This window comes from Megalobrama amblycephala, linkage group LG16, assembly GCF_018812025.1.
Source record: "Megalobrama amblycephala isolate DHTTF-2021 linkage group LG16, ASM1881202v1, whole genome shotgun sequence".
NCBI lineage: Eukaryota > Metazoa > Chordata > Actinopteri > Cypriniformes > Xenocyprididae > Megalobrama > Megalobrama amblycephala.
In genome coordinates this window covers 30006726-30025314 of record NC_063059.1, presented here as the reverse complement: position 1 = coordinate 30025314, position 18589 = coordinate 30006726, and the positions used below count along the sequence as shown (strand labels likewise).

Here is an 18589-nt window from a genome sequence, read left to right as displayed (position 1 = left end):
GGAAAATTCAGGATGTTCTGGGAATGTTTAGGGGACTATTACTATAGGACGTTCTGATAACTTCCCAAATGTCCTCTTTGTAACGTTCTTGCACGACCATAAAATAACCAAAATAGAACGTCCCTCTAAACTCATATCAGGAACGTTATTAAATGACCAACAGAGGACCATGTGGGAACGTTCAGTTAATGTCCCAAATGTCCTCTTTGTAACATTCTTATGTGACCATAAAATAACTAAAATGGAACGTCCCCCTAAAGTCATATAAGGAACCTTAAACTGCAGCACTTTCATTACCAAAAGAGGACGTTTTAGGAACTTCCCGAATGTTTTGTAAAGGTTCGGAATTTTTGTCACCTTTAGAGAACTTTTAGGGAACGTCACCTTCTACGTGGGGTCAGTGGAGGGACAGAAAGCTCTCAGATTTCATAAAAAAGATCTTCATTTGTGTTCCGAAGATGAACGAAAGTCTTATGGTTTTGGAACGACATGAGGGAAATATATTTTTAAGATACTATGAGAGCACACTGAAAACAATTAAGCATACTTTTTCACATAGGAGCCCATAAAAACATGGAGAAACAGTCATTTTTGCTTTAGTTTTAGTTTCAGTTGACTATAATAATCCTGCATCTCTGTTCACAGAAGGGGGAAGAGAATGTCAGAAGATTCTATGTAAAGGTTCCGTCAGTATTTTACATCAGAAACCTCTTTCATCCTAGCGCTCACTATTTCCACTTACACTTTCAATATATCAACTATTATTTCCTTCTCCACCGCAACAGTAAATTTTGTTGTCAACAACAGGTGCCATTTGCTTCAAATTCAGCCTGGGCAAATGATGATGGCTGCACAATTTCACAATTTGAGGGTATTTCTGTGTTGATGATCAGGGAGTGCCTGTGATCTCACCAGTTGCAGTTCTCTGTACCTTGCTCTGATGTCTCTAAGGTTTCACACACATTAGGCACAACCCTTATTTTGATGTGCGTTATACCTTTTCACCATAGCAACTTAAATCTGCAGTAACCCTGGAAAATCCCTAGTTATGCCCACTAACTAATGCAGAGGGTGAGGTCGATGTGGTGTTTTTGCCATTTTTTTACTTTCCAAATAAGTATTTGCAATTGCTTGTGATGGAGTATTGAAGAATTTTGTAGAATACCCTATTCGGACAACATTAGACCCCATTTACGTTCATTGTACGGAAGAAAAATAAATAAATAAATGGACACATTCTTCAAAATATCTTCTTTTATGTTCTACAGAAGAAAAGATTTCATAAAGGTTTGGAACAACTTGAGGATGAGTAAATGATGACTCGTTTTTTTGGGTGTACTGTCCCTTTAAGATACAGCTAAATGGATTGTTTACATATATAAAAATTTAAAAGTTAACTTAAAAGAAAACAAAATAAATGAGCTTTTCTGAAACTAATTTTGGGGCTTCCCTCACACAGCAGTGGCCTCATTGGCAGCTTCATGTAATCTCTAGAATTAGCATTTGAGCTTTGGATCATTTTAAACATTCGGTTTAATGTAGTGGAGATTTCTTTGCCATTTTTTTACAGTCCAACAGCTCATTATGTAGGACCCCCATAACAGAAGGTCCTGTTCATTTTCTAAGCTTGAACTCTCAAATGACCTTGTAAAAGCAGTGTCTGGAATGACGTGGATTTAAAACAGCTCTCTGAAACAGGCAAGTGAAGCCAAAGAAAGAAATGTGGCCTCTTGGTTCACGGAGCTTTTTTTTCTTCTGCTTAACTATTGCTGGCCGCCTTCACGCTTGGCTTTTGATTTGTATGGTGGTCCGAACAAAGAATTAATGGGTAACAATAGGTTAAAAGCTTACAATAAGGATACGTCAGCCTCTAACATTCACTGAATGTGAAAGTAGACATAGTGAGTTCATTTTAAAATCACCATCAAGTTTTCATTTCAAGGATTTATGAGACTGAATGCACAACAGATACAGATACTGACTTGTTTTACAAAAAAATGTTTGAAGTTCTTTATAATATTTGCCACATAATCACTTATTATTTGACTTTAAAATGGATCCAAACTTCCTTGTGCCATCTTGAAGCATTAACTTCAGCAACGCTGATCATACAGATTTTCATGGGTGTTCTCAAGGTTCAAGAGCAGTCGAGGTCAATCCTGTGGAACAATAGATCCAAAGCAGCTGAGAGTTTTAATATCGTGGAGTTGGACTGTTTGGATAGGAGAGTTACCATTTTTATTGCATTTCAGTCAAACATGGATAAACCTTGAAGTTTATTTCAATGCATTTATGTTTTCCAGATTCATCAAGCTAAATAAAAGTGCATGATGAGTTTTCTGGATTAGTTAAGTACTAAATAAATGCTTTAAATCTTGTCGTCATGCACATGACTATTAAATGGATTATGTGTACTGCTGAAAAACGTTGACTATTTTTTTTCTCTGTAGGTGTTGAACGTAATCCTCATTATTTGACCTGAAATGCGAAGCTGTTAGACTCTTTTATTGCAGCTATGCTGTGTGTGTGTGTGTGTGTCTGCATCATGAAGTAAGAATAATATTTATTAGTAGTTCATTTGCTCCCTTGCATCCAATATCTTCAGCTGTAAAAATGTTGCTTTTGCCGTCAGTGGAAAAATACTTTGTTTTCACTAATGACACCACATTCGCTTCATTTACAAAATGATTCAGGCTGAAATATTCACTGTTGGAAAAGTTTAGAATATTTCTATTTTAACTAAGAATGTATTTAGTTGTTGTTTTGATTATATTTTATGTAAAATGTAAATTTTATATATTTAAATTACAATGTAAAGAACATAATTTCATTATAAAATGTATGTTTAAGGCTGGAAGCTTACGCTGCTATTTTAACTAATAATCGGAAGAAAATACAACTGAAGGATGACGTGAATAATTCAGTTATTTATCTGACTCTAATAAAGTTGTTGTTATTCTTTAACCTCTTTAAAGGTAAAGGAAAACATAGGATTTAACCTGAACATTTAGTTAAGGAAAGTTACAATTACTTTAGCTTTCAACTTTATCAATGGTAAAAGGAAAGATTCTCAAAGCCTTGAAAGCAGGCTATGGCAAAATTATTAATAATTTATTTATAAGCTGTCAGATGAGACCAACCATGACACAGTTACATGTTAAAACACACAAGCAGATAAATAGTATGTATTATGAAAGCATGTGTATCCCTGGCAAGCAGACAGAACCATCCTGTATCTGGATTTTCCCAGATCTCCTCAATCTGCATACTGATTGCACCAGATATAGGCATTAGCATACTGTGATAATGAGGGGCATTGTGCCATGTTTAATTCACAAGTGTACCTTTAAAGGGACTATTGATATACTAGGGCAGTAAAGAGTTGCACAAATATTTGCTGCAGGCCTACAAAGGTGTGCATTTACTTGTTTTAATTTGTAAAAACTATATTTTATTTATAATATAAATAATATTTAAATTATAATATGTAGCAGTATATCATTTCAGTTAACCTTGGTTTAAGACAGTAGTGCTTTTGACTTTTTAATACTGCGATTTCAATGCCAAGTTAGTGCTTGCTGCGACTAATGTTATAATCCGGGCAGGGGGGAATTTCATTTGTTATGAAATCACTGAGTTGGAAATAGTTGAATTGGAAATAGCTGACCACCACTGGTTTTAATTGACAGGGGATGTGCAGGGCTGACAAAGAGAAATAGTCCCATTTAATGTAACTGCTTAAGAATGCAGATATTTTATGGTTTCCATACATTTGTAGGTTATACCTGAAAAAGCGTCCAACATTTCCAAAGCACTGCATCTATCTATCTATCTATCTATCTATCTATCTATCTATCTATCTATCTATCTATCTATCTATCTATCTATCTATCTATCTATCTATCTATCTATCTATCTATCGTTCTATCTATCTATCTATCGTTCTATCTATCGTTCTGTCTTTCAATCTATCTATCCATTATTACATCCATCCATCCATCGTTACATCCATCCATCCATCCATCCATCCATCCATCCATCCATCTATCCATTAAATGCTAAGAATACACCAGTAAGAAGTAACCTGTGGCTCAGTCCAGGGTTGCCAGGTTTTCACAACAAAATCTGTCCAATTGCTCCTCAAAACTAGCCCAAAACTAGCCCATTCGCATTTTTTGGCTGGGCTCCCCTGGTAAAATTCGCATTCCAGGGACTAAATATTGCGTTATTTTGGGTCGATACAACCCGCGGCAACAGTGTAAAAGTAGCCCAATTCCGCGGGAAAACCGTGGACTTGGCAACACTGGCTCAGTCTGACATGTTTAACATTGGAGATGGTTGAGCTCTGTCACACAATTGTAGAGGATTATCAGGCCTGAGGTACTCCGTTTTTTGCCTGGGAAAGACTGAACAGTCGTTTCAGCAGAATTCCAGTGTCACTGAATGCTATGGGATTGTCCTTGATGCTTCATCCAGCCTTTGGTGAAGAGATTACCTATAGTGTAGTGTGACCAAACGACTTTTCAGCACAGTTTGAGGCTTTTCGTTAACCTGTACATGATTCATACACACTTCCCCAGAACCCAATAGACAGAGAAGAACCCTTTAAACATTTCATGTAATTCTGTATTTATTTGTGCACAGTTGATGGATGTATACATAGTATACAATGAATTCCAATACAAAAACATAAGTGCCTTTTGCTGTATTAACATCAAAAGATGAGAGAAAGAAATTTTAAATGAATGAGATGCTCTCAGCAACAACATCTGATTTACAGGGGTTGTTTGCACAAATGACAAAGTATCTTCATAAATCCAGCAGAGAATACATCTAATTCATTTACAATAAAACACTTGATTTTCCACTTATACTTGATAAGAAACATGGTGACTTTACTAAAATCACAGTGGCTATAGCAGCTGCATGTGTAGTGTGAATACAGTTAAGATAAGACACTTATATGTTTGTGTTTAATGTTTTTCTTTTTTCCCCTTTGTATACTGTGGACAGTTTAGCTATTTCAAATGGAATAAGAGGTTCAGCCATTTGGCATCATATTTTAGAAAGTGTCCCACTTCACCTGTATTCACCCCTGTGAAAAACTGGATTTAGTACTTGTAGGGCAGCCTTACAATTTGCATCAGTGTCTTTTAGCAGAGTTCAGTTTTACGAGACCCAAAGACTTTCTTATGGTATACTTGGATAGATAACTGAACTGATAAAGTTATTGCCATAAAGTATATTTACTGATTTATTTATAGTATTTTATCTGTTTTATCCCTTTGTGTACAGTACTATTACATTAAACATTAACATTAATTATTTTATTAATGTAAATATTAGTTCAGGATCTGCCAAAAATGACAGGGTGTGATACTGATTACTTTTAATAAACCCAAACTAAAAGCCTAATTTTGGCACCATTGTTTTGTCTTCTCTAAACTTGTAATCCTAAATTCTGCTTGTTGAATCTTTAATGATTAGGAATGCTTTAATCTACTGACTAGCTCATCTTAATATACGAATACAAATGATCAATAGTGCATGGACCAAGATGCCCTATTTTTGCATACAATATGCTTCACATTTAGATCAAGTTATTCACATGTATATAAGGTCTGAATACAAACAAACACTTTTGCCACAAATCTGATATGTTCACTTTATCGACAAACCACATGCAGAGGAGATGCTGTAAAAGTCTGTTTTTGTGACAGTTAATGCCATAACATATTTTACAACTGTAAGTGGTCTGTGTTATTTGGTTGCTTTAAAACACCCTGTCCTTTTCGAGGTAGGTGATATCTAACTATACCTAAAAATGTAACATGGTATAATTTCTCATCGCCTTGGTAAGACATCATTTGTCTTTATTTCATAACGATATTCCCATTACAAAAAGTGAGGCACCACAGAATGCACAAGTAAAAAGTTCACTGCTTTTGCTCCATAAAATGGGTCCCAGAACATACAGAATGGATCACTAGCAGGGCCGAACAGTGCAAAAGTCCAGCTCCTGTGGCTTTTTTTTGCTTGAGCAGTGGTCTCTAGGTAAAAGCAGCCCAGCCTGAGTGATGCATCGTAGTGGGCGTCTCTTATAGCCTTTCCCGCAGGTTTTAGAGCATGAGGACCAATCGCCGATGCTCCACGTTGGGCAAGGGTCACCACACACTCTCATGGTACTGGGCATTTGGGTGCTGTCACAGCGTGTGGCTGTTTCCCCATCCGAGTCCAAACACTGTATCAATCTACTTTGGACGCCGTTCCCACAGGTTACTGAGCACTTATTCCAATCCGCCGCAACCCACTTATAAGACGGCATCTGATAGGCCGGCTTCTTCAGTTCCACTTTATTGCTGTCTTTCAGCACGTTGTTATGCGTAGGGTTCCTCTCCTCCTTCTTTAAGACCTTGCCCTCCTTATTTGCCACAGTCAGGTAGTAGGAGTAGCGCACGCGAGGCGGTGTCATTTTACCCACCGACAACAGTTCCACGGTGAGAGACTCTTTGAGAGGTCTAGTGGCCTGCAGCATCTCCACCGATGTGGTGGTACCACTGTAGCGCAGCAAACTTCCCTTTACGATAATGTCTTTTTCTACCGCTGAAACCACAAGGTTTCCATTCAGCAGATATTTGCCTTGGCCATTCTTTACTGCTAAATAGTTGTCATCGTTTATCAAACCACGGTAACCGCGCTGCCTTACGTCCACGTTTGCAGCTCCGACCGGTAGAGTCACCACAAAGTTATATCCATGCCTGTAAAATGAGATCACATGATTGGACAATATTCAGAAAAGGGTTGTCAAAAGTACCGACTTCGGTACCAAATCAGTACTAAAATTTTAAAAACGTGACGATACCAGCATTTCCCCCTAGCATTTTGAGCGCTGCTGAGCGGATTCTTAAACACCCCTGATTGGCCATTGTGTTCACGTGCTCAACAGATACATCTGTGATTGGCTACAATAATCGACGCTTCAAAAACATATTGTAAACAGATATCTTGTTGTAAACAAACAGTATTAATTGACGGGAGAGTAAAATTTCAGTAACGAATTGGTACTTTGAAATCGGTACTTTTGATTCATGAATGTGAATTTTTGATGCCGCTCAGAAATTTGAATTACAAGTTAAATTGGAAGTTGAACTTGAAAGACAGGCGAAATAAGAAAGTTGAAGTGTAATTAACAATTCAAAAAAATTCTTTGGGTCATAGCATTATGGGAAATTATGTGTTCTTCCACCTTATAGACTATAAAATTTCAATGATTAAATTAAAATATTAAATAAAATAAATTATTACATTTAAGATGTATATAAAATAGTGTTACTGTTTTAATTCTGCTTCCTTAAATTCAAATTTAAACACCAATTCAATGTCAATTCAAATTCAATTTAAATTCCAGTAAAAATCAGGAACACAAATAGAATTTAAAAGCATTTGAAATTCAATTCTGAATTGAATTGAAGTCTGTACCGAAACTGGATGCGTCAAAGTGAACGTTCTTTCCATTTGTCCTGTTGTCGACAGACTCACGTGCGTGGATTATGTCAGAAACTGAACGGGCATCTGTATACTGTATCCAGTGTAGACAGCATCAGTGATTATAATGGGTTCTATTTGCTTTTGATGCAATGCTCACATCCAGTGTAGGAACATTTCAGCCATTAAGCAACTGAACAACAGTGGGGGGGCCTATGGTGTGATGTTGTATAACTATTTGTCAATGTCTTGCTCTGGAGGCAGTCATATGCAAATGTATTTGCCCATGTGACGTCACAAATCACGCAATGTCAAAATTAGCTGTATTTGGAGCTTGATTAAATAAATGTGTTTTAAGCTATATGAAACTTGCAGGATGTTTTAATGGTACAAAGATCTTTTGACCCTTATATGTCAAAGGATCAAGGTAAGTTTGACTTTTCATGTCAGACCCCTTTATACTCCGAGATAAAGCACTTACATGGGTTTTGTGAACATTCCAGAGACTTTCTTGCAGTTTTGATTGTCACCACCACACACACCACACTTGTCAAACTTCATGTTGGAGCTCAGTTTGCCATCACAGCCAGCTTTGATGCACTTTCCTTGAACACAGACCGCTGAGGTATCAGGAGAACAAGGGGTTCCGTCCACCACCTGTCACACAGATAACATTCACCATCACTTCACCATCGGCCTTTTTTTAAGTATGGTAATTTAAAGGTGTTGAGTTATACAAGAGTAATTCCCAGTAAAACCTATGACCTTGGTGTTGTTAGTGGCATGTTCTGCCAGATGAGCAACAGGAACACTTCTAGCTCTCCTTGTCAATGTTTCATCAAGTCAAACAAATTTATTTTCATCCTTCACTGGTTGTTTTAAAGTATTTAAATAGAAAAAATATATAAAAATGAGAATTAAATATATTTATTATATGGCAAAGCTGAATTTTCAGCATAATTACTTCAGTCTTCAGTGTCACATGGGCCTTCAGAAATCATTCTAATATGCTCAAGAAATCAGTTGTGCTGCTTAGTATTTTTTGTCTGTCGAAACCGTGATACATTTTTAGTATACTTTGATGAATAGAAAGTTCAAAACAAACAGCATTTAATTGAAATAGAAATGTTTTATAAATGTATTTGCTGTCACTTTTGGTCAATTTTTATTTTTTTAAAAAAATACTTAGCCTATGTAAAGATATAGAAAGAAAGATTTAAGTAAAAAGTATTAAAAATGTAAGTATAAGTAAAAGCATTATATAAGTAATTTAAAATACATACAAACCTGATTCCAAAAAAGTTGGGACACTGTACAAATTGTGAATAAAAAAGGAATGCAATAATTTACAAATCTCATAAACTTATATTTTATTCACAATAGAATATAGATAACATATGAAATGTTGAAAGTGAGACATTTTGAAATGTCATGCCAAATATTGGCTCATTTTGGATTTCATGAGAGCTGAAAAAAGGTTGGGATAGGTAGCAATAAGAGGCCGGAAAAGTTAAATGTACATATAAGGAACAGCTGGAGGACCAATTTGCAACTTATTAGGTCAATTGGCAACATGATTGGGTATAAAAAGAGCCTCTCAGAGTGGCAGTGTCTCTCAGAAGTCAATATGGGCAGAGGATCACCAATTCCCCCAATGCTGCGGCGAAAAATAGTGGAGCAATATCAGAAAGGAGTTTCTCAGAGAAAAATTATTATCATCTACAGTGCATAATATCATCCAAAGATTCAGAGAATCTGGAACAATCTCTGTGCGTAAGGGTCAAGGCCGGAAAACCATACTGGATGCCCGTGATTTTCGGGCCCTTAGATGGCACTGCATCACATACAGGAATGCTACTGTAATGGAAATCACAACATGGGCTCAGGAATACTTCCAGAAAACATTGTCGGTGAACACAATCCACCGTGGCATTCGCCGTTGCCAGCTAAAACTCTATAGGTCAAAAAAGAAGCCATATCTAAACATGATCCTGAAGCGCAGGCGTTTTCTCTGGGCCAAGACTCATTTAAAATGGACTGTGGCAAAATGGAAAACTGTTCTGTGGTCAGACGAATCAAAATTTGTAGTTCTTTTTGGAAAACTGGGACGCCATGTCATCCGGACTAAAGAGGACAAGGACAACCCAAGTTGTTATCAGCGCTCAGTTCAGAAGCCTGCATCTCTGATGGTATGGGGTTGCATGAGTGCGTGTGGCATGGGCAGCTTACACATCTGGAAAGGCACCATCAATGCTGAAAGGTATATCCAAGTTCTAGAACAACATATGCTCCCATCCAGATGTCGTCTCTTTCAGGGAAGACCTTGCATTTTCCAACATGACAATGCCAGACCACATACTGCATCAATTACAACATCATGGCTGTGTAGAAGAAGGATCCGGGTACTGAAATGGCCAGCCTGCAGTCCAGATCTTTCACCCATAGAAAACATTTGGCGCATCATAAAGAGGAAGATGCGACAAAGAAGACCTAAGACAGTTGAGCAACTAGAAGCCTGTATTAGACAAGAATGGGACGACATTCCTATTCCTAAACTTGAGCAACTTGTCTCCTCAGTCCCCAGACGTTTGCAGACTGTTATAAAAAGAAGAGGGGATGCCACACAGTGGTAAACATGGCCTTGTCCTAACTTTTTTGAGATGTGTTGATGCCATGAAATTTAAAATCAACTTATTTTTCCCTTAAAATGATACATTTTCTCAGTTTAACCATTTGATATGTCATCTATGTTGTATTCTGAATAAAATATTGAAATTTGAAACTTCCACATCATTGCATTCTGTTTTTATTCACAATTTGTACAGTGTCCCAACTTTTTTGGAATCGGGTTTGTACATGAGAAGCAGGATTTTGGTCCAATGGGATGTCATGGGGGCGTGGCTAGCTCAGCAATAGAATCCAAGCGACTAACAGAATGTAGTATCACTCGTCTCTTTGTTGCAGCTGGTTAGGACATGGTTTTCATTGTGTAACTATTGTAAGCTGATAGCTGTATAGGTTGCTGATACCGTGGCTGATTTTCTCTTCCCATGTACAGCTTGAGTAATTGTGACAAGCAGCCCTGCACAGTGTCACTCCACACAGCCATATCTGAGAGATAAGCTCCCACCATTACTTTTTAAAAGTATCTTGTTCACTTTGAAAAAGGGATGTTATTCTTTCCATGAGATAAGAACTGGCTCAGAACCTCTTCTGCATATAAACCACTAATGTCAAACAACTTTGAAGTATTTAAGTGGAAATATCAATATATTTACCTTTGGCGCAAGGACATAGAAGTATCCGGTGCCATTGGCTCGGCAGATGAGCTTGCATCTGTCCTTAACAGAAACTCCAGAATATTTCGGGACCCAGACTACAGACGGACTCAGTCTGTTAGTGTTCAGACTGACGCCATTGAACGACTCACACTGCTCCTCTCGAAAGCTCTTTCCTATCACAAATAATCATCGTCAGACACCAATATTGACTTATTCATGTTTTTTAACATGAGACTGAAAGATATTTCGTTTACCTGAATCTTTACAAGGCTCTAAGTTGCAGGAGCGATACTTCACTCTCAGTCCTTGGCAGTACTTGCCCCCGTTTTCAGGGACGGGGTTGTTACAGTCCCTTTTGGCGAGCTGCACCCCTCCCCCACACATACGGGAACACGGACCATACAGACCCCATCGACCCCAACGGCCGTCTACCTGCGGAAAGAGTCCACACGGTTTTGAAATTATTACATCTAAGGTTGGCAAAAGTACAGACTTCTGTACCAAGTTGGTACTAAAATTTAAAAAATCTGACGATATCAGCATTTCTCCCTAGCTGTTGAGCAGATTCTTAAACACCTCTGATTGGCCATTGTGTTCACGTGCTCAACAGATACATCTGTGATTGGCTACAATGATCAACGCTTCAAAAACATGTCGTAAACAGACATCTTTGGTGCTCTTTACTGAGCGCTTACGCAGATACACACAGGATCGCTCGATGAAGAGCAAAGATGTCTATTTGCCATCGCAGGAATAAGTTACATTTTAAAATATATTACGATAAAAAGCAGTCATTTTAAATTGTAATATTGCAATATTGCTGTTATTACTGCACTTTTGATAAAAATGAATGGAACTGTGGTGAGCATAATAGTATACTTATTATCAATGGATGACTGACAGATCGAGTACATACAGAATACAGAAGAATACAGACCGAGTGCATTTGTCTGCAGTCAGATATACTTGAAGGTGCTAAAGAGGATGTTTTGTTTTATACATTTTTGCAATATTACTTGAAACTGTCTTTAATAACTGATAAAAGACTATTTATTAGGTGCACTGAAAGAAATAATATTAATATACATCATCTGAACACGAGGTAGGGCCTTAAAAACATCAGCCAATTGGCCCTCTGGCTTGTCAATCACTGCCATGACGTTCCTTGTGCGAGACGTGCGCGGCTGCGCGCTCCAGTAACTTTCCACACTCTACAGGTGCCGCATGCAATGTTTTTGTCAGGAGACAGGAGTAACAGCTGCAGATTTAGTTACCTGCGGTGAGTCCGACATAATGAATCCACTAACACGACACAGCGAATGCCGGTGGTAAACACCCGTGTTCCAATACTCGTGCACGAGTTTTGGGAGGTGTTCCCTCGAAATGAGCTGTGAAGGAGGGGGGTTGTTCTTACGCATGCGCTCATTTCAAAAACTCACTAACAGTCTTTGGTTTCTCAGTCAACGAAAAGATCCTCTTTAGCACCTTTAAGTTAACACATCACTCACCTTGTCTTTGGTAGTATTTTGCTTATCAGTACAAATCCCCCGGTAGCACAGCTTGTTGATTCCACAGGTAGTACCGTCAGCCCAGGGAAAATGGCGAGTCTGGCACACCAGCTGTCCTTTAGCTTTCCCAGTGCACCACAGTTTGGAGCAGGCCTGCATATACGGGCAAGGCTTAGATCCTGAGCCGAAGGCAAGCTCGCACTGACGGCTGAGCGAGTAGCTGACACCCGGAGGGTCCTCTGGAAGAGCCAGTAGCTTTTGGGGCTGATCAAGCAGACAGTCACCTAGAGAGCAAAGAGTGCATTTAGTACTCTATGTTGGTGATTTGTTTAGCTGAGCATATCCTTGATGTATTTGTTCAATGTTACTGAGATACACGTGTCAGAGTTGATTGCAGCAGAGCAGTCAGCAAACTAACCATGGCCAGAATCCAGGAAGTCTGTGATGATGGCAGCACTGCAGACAGACCATGGCATATTGTGGTCAATCTGGATCAGTGTGGGAGACATCATATGGTCGTCCCTCAACTTTCCAAACACCTCCTCACAAGCCTTCACATTGTCATGTGGCATACTGAAGACATGGCCTGGATAAGAGCCAAAGAAATAGTCAAGCCATGTCAGTCTTTTTCTGTTTTGATTTTGATGAAGGAAATTGGGTGTTCTATCTATCTATCTATCTATCTATCTATCTATCTATCTATCTATCTATCTATCTATCTATCTATCTATCTATCTATCTATCTATCTATCTATCTATCTATCTATCTATCTATCTATCTATCTATCGAGTTGTCTGTCTATCTATCTATCTATCTATCTATCGAGTTGTCTGTCTATCTATCTATCTATCTATCGAGTTGTCTATCTATCTATCAAGTTGTCTGTCTATCTATCTATCTATCTATCTATCTATCTATCTATCTATCGAGTTGTCTATCTATCTATCAAGCTGTCTGTCTATCTATCTATCTATCTATCTATCTATCTATCGAGTTGTCTGTCTATCTATCTATCTATCTATCTATCTATCAGGTTGTCTATCTATATCAGGTTGTCTATCTATCTATCTATCTATCTATCTATCTATCTATCTATCGAGCTGTCTGTTTGTCTATCTATCTATCTATCTATCTATCAAGCTGTCCATCTATCTATCTATCTATCTATCTATCTATCTATCTATCTATCTATCTATCTATCATCTATCTATCTATCAAGCTGTCTGTCCATCCGTCCATCCATCCATCTATCGAGTTGTCTATCTATCTATCTATCTATCTATCTATCTATCTATCTATCTATCTATCTATCTATCTATCTATCTATCTATCATCTATCTATCTATCTATCTATCTATCTATCATTTCAGTCCGTCTGTCAGTCAGTCTGTCTATTAGTGAGTATGTCTATCATCAAGGTGTACAATGACTAACACATTCAAATATGTTCAAAGAGTTTCATAGGTCTGTACAAACCATATAAGGGTGGCACTCATGGACCAGCCCCAGTGAATGTTCTTTCAGCATCTGCTAATGTTTTCCCATCTGTCTTTTATTAAACCTTTGTTTTCACAGGGATCAGGAGATGTGGAAAACTCTTGAATGCTGTTGTCATTGTTCTTCTAAATTAATAATAAAGTATGACAGGGCTTTTTGTCTTGAAACAGCTGGCACAACATTCATGTTTAAATATCAAGGAATCAGAGCTAGAATTTCAAGAGTGGGAAACCTCATCAAAATCCCATCACCCTAAAGGATTCAACTTAATTACACCACAGACAGTCTCAGGGTGGCACTGGACAGAGAACACAGACAGGGACCTTCAGTTCACCTTTTTTTGCACACAAAAGTCTTACTTTGAAACCAAACATAGCTCTCACCTAGTTCATGTGCAGTGGTGAAGGCAGAGGGGAGACCATCATCTTCAATAACTGAGCAGCTCCTCTTAGGATCACACATGGTGCCTACATCAGCCATTCCCAGAGTGTCACACGTGGTGGCCCCACAAAGGTCCTGTGAAATCAGTGATTTTAATGTGACATAACAAGCATCAAGTGTTTCAGGAACAGTATGAGGACGACAGCTACTTAATTAATCTCTGAAATCATTTAAATCTCCAGGCTTCCTCATTGATTAGGTCTGATCCAAAGCATATGAGTGTGAACTGTCTATTTCCAATTTGTCAGATCAGAATACAAGCTTATTGGCTTTTGACATAATGAGAAGCACAGGACCAGCAAAGGTAGCCAAGAATGCCTGTAAACAGCTGTTGTTACGACATTGTTAAGAGGACCGATGGAACCATGTGGGAACATCAGCCACCTGGAGTCTTCAGGGATAACATTTGGGAACATTGAATACAATCCAATGGTGTCTTGACATAAATGGTTCAACTTTCTCATGCTGTCAAACATAAGGAGCAGTGCAGTTTGAAAGAAATGGCCATGAGAAGATACATCTGTTCAACTTTAAGCTGTGCAGCTATGTATGCTTTTTAATACTTAAAATAATAGGATTTTTTTCAAAATATTTAGCAGCAAACAAGTAATATAAAGGTACGAGTTAATTTTGCTGAAATAACAGGTGCAGCGCTGGCAGGTATCTTTGCATAGCAGACCGCAGTAGTGACAGCTGACTTAGATCACTCCTCTGCTTGAGTCATTATTATATTTTGTGTTTTTTTTTTGTTTTTGTTTCTTTAACTCCTGATGTGTGATTTCAGCTTTCTGATGATGTAATGGTGCTTTTAAGTTTATACTGGAATCAAATGGTAGAAAATTCAAATTTTCTTTTAGGAGCACTCCCTAGCTTTGACATGTTTCCAGAAATGTTTTGCTGTTTTCTATCCAGACGGCATGTCATGTTCGTTTAGAAACGGTTTCTACTGTGGCAAAACCATTGAAGGATGTAATGTGCAACAAACTCAGCTAAGGAACATCTACGGAAAAGTTATGTAAGATATAGGTCAACGACTTAATCAGAATATCAGAGGTGATAAAAAGAAGAAAATAAAAATCTAGTTTAAAGCGTGTGTTCTTTAGTTAGAAATGTAATCCTTGCATTCAACCCTTTCCAACAGTGACTGTATGATTTTGAGATCCATCTTTTCACACTGAGGACAACTGAGGGACTCAAACACAACTATTAAGAAAGGTTCAAACATTCACTGATGCTCCAGGAGGAAACATGATGCATTAAGAGCCGGGGGATGAAAACTTTTGAACAGGATAAAGATGTCCAACTTTTTCTTATTTTGTTTAAATATCTTTTTTTTTTTTCATTTAGTACTGCCCTTCGGAAGCAACTGAAGATACTGTTAAATGTTTGCCAGAAGACAAATTAAGTACAATATTCCTTGATCTTCAAATTCAAAAGGTTTTCACCCCCTGGCTCTTAAAGCATTGTGTTTCCTTCTGAAGCATCAGTGAATGTTTGAACCTTTTTTAATAGTTGTGTTTGAGTCCCTCAGGTGTCCTCAGTGTGAAAAGATGGATCTCAAAATCATACAGTGACAGTCACTGCTGATTCAAATACGCAAAAGATGCTGGAAAACTGAAGAATTTTTGGGACCTGGAGGATTTTTTTTGGAATATCGGGCAGTTTTAACTGCTCAGGACAAACAAGCGACTCATGACAACCATCACAAAACAAAAAACAGTCATAGATCATCCAGGTAAGGGTTCACAAACTTTTGAATGGGGTCATATTTATAAATTCAGCTATTTTTTTTGTCTTGTAGACTTTATGTAAACATTGTTTATGTAAAATATCTTTAAGACAGCACAAAATAAAAAATGACATGCATTTTGTATGATCCCTCTTATTTTGATTCTGCAAGTGGTTCACAAACTTTCATGCAGCACTATATATATCTATAATGATTTTTTTAATAATCAAAATTATATTTATATTCTACAGAAACTTATTAATCTTGACGGTTGAGGGTCTCAAGGGTCTTAAAATGGCTTCCTGCATTATGTTCATCAGAAGGGATGTATTAAAGTAATTTTGTATAAATGACTTTTTTGGGGTATTTTAAATGACTTAATATAGCATTGACCCGTGAGTATTTCTTACCTGCTTAGTAAACAAAATAGCTGTGTCCCAATACTCTGGGTGTTTGTCGTTGATCTTATTCAGCTTCTTCTGCCAGGTGCAGAAATTGCGCAGGGTTAGTGCCGCGTTACTGGATACTTTGGGTCCTTTTTCTGCCTCATTAATCACCATAAGCTTTACAACCACTATACTGATGGCGTTCAAGATACTGGGGTGTTTGTACAGCTTTGCAGTGACAGACATGAGAGTCAAAAGGTAATGCTTCAAGTCGTCACCGTGGAATTTTGCCATAGACTCATCAGCAACAACCAGGACCTCTACATATCTCGGTACAGAGGCGAATCTTTTCGATCTGCTCATGCTTTTCAACACAGTTTCTGTGAAGTTCCTCGTATGTCCCTTCACATGTTTGTACTTTTCTAACGACTCCACAGCGCCCGGGTTTAAACCAGATGTAACTCCGCACCGAGATGTTGAGTTCGGAGCGTGCAGATGTCTTCTCCTGCGGATGATGTGCGTTTTTTCAGCATCATCTGAGATCAGTCCTGGTGCTGTGTTGGTCGACCTCCGCTCTATGAGGTACTCCATCCCGTTATAAGAAAACGCTCCTCGGACACCTCCACAGAGACTGAGAGCTGCGTAAGAATTCCTGTCAGCATTAACATCACCGGAGTAAAAGCATCTTCTAAAAGAAGGTCCTACAAAAGCACTTGAAGATGAGGTGTCATATTGAAATGTGCCGTCAGGAGCCAGAAAACTTGAGTCAGGCAGAAGATTAAGATACAATTCCTGATTAAAAGCGTTTATTCTGTAAACAACTAGTTCTTTGTTCAATTTGTCATGACTTTCACGGTCAAGTCGAACAGGTTCACAAAAATCAGTTTCCATACAGAGGTATATTTTCGTTAAAAAAAGCATATGCAAGTGACAAAACAAAACAACGGGGAAACTCGACATCGTTGTTGTTGGTGATGATTTATATATCCCTCAAAGTGTAAATCACACCGTGATGCTCTCGGTCATGGTTCTGTACATCCGTCATATGAATTAAGCATTGCCACAATCTCCATCCATCGCCATGGTGTTTCTCTCTGTGAAACCGGCTCTCTCTCTTTTATTCTTTTGCGTCATATGTAAACATTGCAGGTTGTAATATAAGTTTTTGGGAGGTTCAGATGAGAGCTCATGCTTCATGTTGAACACCGCAGACACTTCTGGCTCTCTAAATATGAGCATCAAGCCAGGCGCGCTTCAGAGGTTACCTCCCACTCCATAGAAATGCCTGTCATTTGTAGAGGTGTGGAATACTTGGCAAATGACTTTGAGGGAACTGTCTCAACGGGCTTGTTTTTGATAAATAAATTATTTTTGAATTAGCTAGGCTACTCGTTATTTTTAAACTTTTTATTGAAAAACAATACTAAAAATACAATAAAAATTCAAATAAAAATTTCATAAAATGTCTTTCTACCATCATTTCTAATACTATATGAAAGCATGCTTAATAAATAACAAAGGTAATGAACAAAGATTCGAACGAATCCCCGAAACAACTGGGGGGCAAACACTATGAGGGAAGTGTCTGTTCAATATCCGTTTGATTTTAATGCGTGTATTCATGTATGTTATCTTTATGTCAAGTATTTTATGGTTTATTTAGAACTGCTCGTTATGCTGCTTTAGGCTATTTGACTTATTTTACGAAACAAGAACAAACTACATAGACATGGACCTTCTTACCGACATGACGTTAACACAATGACATAAGACTACAATTTCCCGCGCAATCCGACCCGATTTCTCAAAATTTAAATGAACATTTTAGGCCTGCCCTAGTGCAATAAGGTAAGAACACAGCTTGACAACCATTTTTAATGTGCTTGCTCAATGACATTTTGATTTTTACCTGCAATATTTAATGTAGTGTTGCTTTAATTGATATAATATTGCATACAATTTGAATAAATTAGCCAACATTTTTGAATAGATAAAGTTGAGGCTATTTTTATTGCCATTTGACAATAAGAAAGAATACAAATAAAAGTCCTCAACAATTTTGTTCATAAACAATATTCTTGCAACTCTTAACAAATGCAACTAACTGAATAATTAGCTATGCAAATAAGGTATTTACACATTTTTGCAGTGTTAACACCTGAGCATGCAGCCTACAGTCTTTCCTCATTTTATAGCCATCATGGATTCCCTTAAGTGGTGCTTTCTTTGTATAATTTGTTACAAGAATCCATATAAACCAA

General features: G+C 37.8%; 1 protein-coding gene across 1 annotated transcript; it reads right to left on the bottom strand.

The window, feature by feature from the left end:
- Window positions 1-4604: 4604 nt before the first annotated feature.
- Window positions 4605-18158, bottom strand: LOC125248340 (A disintegrin and metalloproteinase with thrombospondin motifs 15). Its single transcript, XM_048160090.1, has 8 exons — window positions 16353-18158; window positions 14156-14288; window positions 12693-12860; window positions 12275-12558; window positions 11021-11198; window positions 10764-10939; window positions 7967-8142; window positions 4605-6758 (listed from the first exon to the last, which is right to left on the bottom strand). Exons 1-8 carry the CDS (start codon window positions 17286-17288, stop codon window positions 5987-5989), a joined length of 2823 nt encoding a protein of 940 aa, XP_048016047.1. The 5' UTR covers window positions 17289-18158; the 3' UTR covers window positions 4605-5986.
- Between the last annotated feature and the right edge of the window lie 431 nt (window positions 18159-18589).

Bases quoted from the DNA above. Each gene is read 5' to 3' on its own strand.
- LOC125248340 (XM_048160090.1), bottom strand. From the start codon at position 17,288: ATGTCGAGTTTCCCCGTTGTTTTGTTTTGTCACTTGCATATGCTTTTT. The intron at 8,143-10,763 runs GTAAATATATTG...TCTGTGTGACAG, and splicing joins TCTATGTCCTTGCGCCAAAG to GTGGTGGACGGAACCCCTTG. The intron at 6,759-7,966 runs GTAAGTGCTTTA...CTCATTTTACAG, and splicing joins GGAATGTTCACAAAACCCAT to GCATGGATATAACTTTGTGG.